We start from the raw sequence: 4,134 nt of genomic DNA, 5'->3' as shown, positions 1-4,134 counted from the left end.
CTGTGTGTTGTGTGTTACAGAGACTCGGTCCCCTCTGGAACCAGTCTGAAGAAAGACTACACTCTCTGTCCTCTGCTGGCTCACAACAAGGACCGCAGAGGACTCGCTCTGGACGGACGACTCAAACATGAAGACACCAACCTGGCTTCATCCAGCATGTAGGACACTGAGACACTGAGACACTGAGACACTGAGAGACACTGAGACACTAAGAGACACACTGAGACACTGAGAGACACTGAGAGACACTGAGAGACACTGAGAGACACTGAGACACACTGAGAGACACTGAGAGACACTGAGACACTAAGAGACACACTGAGACATACTGAGCAACACTGAGAGACACTGAGACACTAAGAGACACACTGAGACACACTGAGAGACACTGAGAGACACTGAGACACTAAGAGACACACTGAGAGACACTGAGAGACACTGAGAGACACTGAGACACTAAGAGACACACTGAGACACACTGAGAGACACTGAGACACTGAGACACACTGAGAGACACTGAGACACACTGAGACACTAAGAGAGACACTGAGAGACACTGAGACACTAAGAGACACACTGAGACACACTGAGAGACACTGAGAGACACTGAGACACTAAGAGACACACTGAGAGACACTGAGAGACACTGAGAGACACTGAGACACACTGAGAGACACTGAGACACACTGAGACACACTGAGAGACACTGAGAGACACTGAGACACTAAGAGACACTGAGACACTGAGACACTAAGAGACACTGAGACACTGAGAGACACTGAGAGACACTAAGAGACACACTGAGACACACTGAGAGACACTGAGAGACACTGAGACACACTGAGACACTAAGAGACACACAGACACACTGAGAGACACTGAGAGACACTGAGACACTAAGAGACACACTGAGAGACACTGAGAGACACTGAGACACACTGAGAGACACTGAGAGACACTGAGACACACTGAGAGACACTGAGAGACACTGAGACACTGAGACACTAAGAGACACTGAGACACACTGAGAGACACTGAGACACACTGAGACACTGAGACACTGAGAGACACACTGAGAGACACTGAGACACACTGAGACACTGAGACACACTATAACCATGACAAAAACTAAAGAGCTTGTTTGATCTGTCCCTCTGAACCTCTGTCTTTGTCTGTCTCTCTGTCGTTGTGTCTCTTTGTCTCACTAACTCTTTGTCTCTTTGTCTCTCTGACTCTTTGTCTCTCTGTCTCACTAACTCTTTGTCTCTTTGTCTCACTGACTCTTTGTCTCTTTGTCTCACTGACTCTTTGTCTCTTTGTCTCTCTGACTCTTTGTCTCCCTGACTCTTTGTCTCTTTTTTCTCTGTTTCTTTGTCTCACTAACTCTTTGTCTCTTTGTCTCTTTTTTCTCTGTCTCTTTGTCTCTCTGACTCTTTGTCTCTTTGTCTCTTTTTCTCTGTCTCTCTGACTCTTTGTCTCTTTGTCTCTGTCTCTTTGTCTCTGTCTCTTTGTCTCTTTTTTCTCTGTCTTTGTCTCTCTGACTCTTTGTCTCTTTGTTTCACTGACTCTTTGTCTCTGTCTCTTTGTCTCTCTGACTCTTTGTCTCTGTCTCTTTGTCTCTTTGTCTCTTTGTCTCTTTGTCTCTTTGTCTCTCTGACTCTTTGTCTCTTTGTCTCTTTTTTCTCTGTCTCTTTGTCTCTCTGACTCTTTGTCTCTTTGTCTCAGAGTGAAGCAGGAGGTGCTGAAGGAGGTTCAGGGGATATTGGTCTTCTATAAGGTCGTGGTGAGGATGATTGCTTCTGGGTGAGTCTGAACCGTTCGGCATGCTGTGAGGTCAGCTGACCTCACAGTCTGAAATATAAACTATTGTTCCTGAACGCATCATCTCACTCCGTTCTCTCTGCTTCTGTTCATAGGACGGTTGGATCTAGGTGAGAACTCTGTCTCTCTCTCTCTCTGTCTCTCTCTCTCTCTCTCCTCTCTGTCTCTCTGTGATCAGTGTGTGTGTGTGTGTGTGTGTGTGTTTCACAGTGAGGTGTCTCTGGAGCTCCCGTTCAGACTGATGAACCCTAAACCTGAACCAGGTAAACTCGTCCTTCACACATTGTGTGTGTGTGTGTGTGTGTGTGTGTGTGTGTGTGTGTGTGTGTGTGTGTGTGTGTGTGTGTGTGTGTGTGTGTGTGTGTGTGTGTGTGTGTGTGTGTGTCTGAGCCTTTTGATATGAAAGAAAGAAACATAAGAAAGTACATAAATGTGGCAAATTGCATAGATTACGAAATAATAACGTCCGAAAGAATGCTCTTAACGTAAACAAAGTGAGGAACAGCAGACCAGGACCAGGAGCTCCACAACAGGACCGGGGGTCAGTCAGACCGGGTCAACCGGGTCAACCGGGTCAACCTGTGTGTGTGTGTGTCGCTGACATCAGCAGCTGATGAAGATTCATTTCCTGTTTGCTGCTCATCAGCTCTTAAGAATCCTCTAAATGTCCTCAAACTGAAGTTTCATTTCTCTGAATATGTTTGATGATGTTTTTTCTCTTTTCTTTGTTTTCTGCTCTGAACTTTGTGACTTCAGCCAGAGAGAGGTGAGCTGATGAAGATGATGAAGATCATTGATCATCAGTAATAACTGGTGGTGTTGATGATGAAGATCATTGATCATCAGTAATAACTGGTGAAGATGATGATGAAGATCATTGATCATCAGTAATAACTGGTGAAGATGATGATGAAGATCATTGATCATCAGTAATAACTGGTGGTGGTGATGATGAAGATCATTGATCATCAGTAATAACTGGTGAAGATGATGATGAAGATCATTGATCATCAGTAATAACTGGTGGTGGTGATGATGAAGATCATTGATCATCAGTAATAACTGGTGAAGATGATGATGAAGATCATTGATCATCAGTAATAACTGGTGAAGATGATGATGAAGATCATTGATCATCAGTAATAACTGGTGAAGATGATGATGAAGATCATTGATCATCAGTAATAACTGGTGGAGATGATGATGAAGATCATTGATCATCAGTAATAACTGGTGAAGATGATGATGAAGATCATTGATCATCAGTAATAACTGGTGAAGATGATGATGAAGATCATTGATCATCAGTAATAACTGGTGAAGATGATGATGAAGATCATTGATCATCAGTAATAACTGGTGGTGGTGATGATGAAGATCATTGATCATCAGTAATAACTGGTGAAGATGATGATGAAGGTCATTGATCATCAGTAATAACTGGTGAAGATGATGATGAAGATCATTGATCATCAGTAATAACTGGTGAAGATGATGATGAAGGTCATTGATCATCAGTAATAACTGGTGAAGATGATGATGAAGATCATTGATCATCAGTAATAACTGGTGAAGATGATGATGAAGATCATTGATCATCAGTAATAACTGGTGAAGATGATGATGAAGATCATTGATCATCAGTAATAACTGGTGAAGATGATGATGAAGATCATTGATCATCAGTAATAACTGGTGAAGATGATGATGAAGATCATTGATCATCAGTAATAACTGGTGGTGTTGATGATGTCTTTGTCCTCGTCTGTTGTCTCCTCAGTGAACCGGAGGACTTGATGGTGTTTGAGGAGTTCAAACGAGTCTACCTGAAGGGCGTCGTCTACGGAGACGATGACGAGTCTCCCACTGAGGCCTGAACTACAAAGATGTCCGCCAAAGACCTGATGAACTACAAAGATGTCCGCCGAGGACCTGAAGACCGAATGATGAGAGACGGACATCTGGACTGTGTCTCAGCAGGATGTAACTTCATAATGTTGTTCATCTGATTTACTGAATTGAATATCATTATTATAATAGTAATGAAAATAACAATGATAATAATAATAACATTGTGACTGTAGGTGAATCTTTGAATTCTATTAAACATCAGATCGTTCATGTCTGATCATAAAGATATAAAGAGTAACGTCTGTTCATCAGAGCTTCTCTTTGTTCACTGAGCCTTTCAGCCGCGTGTCTGTTAGTGCATGTGAGCGTGCATGTGAGCGCGCATGTGAGCGCGCATGTGAGCGCGCATGTGAGCGCGCATGTGAGCGTGCATGTTGGTGAAGATGTGCTTTACCTTCATGC

The 4,134-nt window shown here is 43.1% G+C and overlaps 1 protein-coding gene across 1 annotated transcript in view; it reads left to right on the top strand.

The window, feature by feature from the left end:
- LOC306700734 (S-arrestin-like) overlaps positions 1 to 3,758 on the top strand; it is a 10,572-nt gene extending 6,814 nt beyond the window's left edge. Inside the window, exons 11-15 of the mRNA XM_079165829.1 lie at positions 21 to 158; positions 1,726 to 1,803; positions 1,917 to 1,931; positions 2,032 to 2,106; positions 3,602 to 3,758. Coding sequence (XP_079021955.1) covers positions 21 to 158; positions 1,726 to 1,803; positions 1,917 to 1,931; positions 2,032 to 2,106; positions 3,602 to 3,698 — 403 coding nt within the window. The 3' untranslated portion in view covers positions 3,699 to 3,758. The remainder of the gene's footprint in view (positions 1 to 20; positions 159 to 1,725; positions 1,804 to 1,916; positions 1,932 to 2,031; positions 2,107 to 3,601) is intronic.
- The last annotated feature ends 376 nt before the right edge of the window (positions 3,759 to 4,134 follow it).

Source organism: Pholis gunnellus, assembly GCF_910591455.1.
Source record: "Pholis gunnellus genome assembly, chromosome: 9".
Classification (NCBI taxonomy): domain Eukaryota; kingdom Metazoa; phylum Chordata; class Actinopteri; order Perciformes; family Pholidae; genus Pholis; species Pholis gunnellus.
Note: the sequence above shows the minus strand (reverse complement) of the source record. Positions and strands in the feature narration are given on the sequence as shown.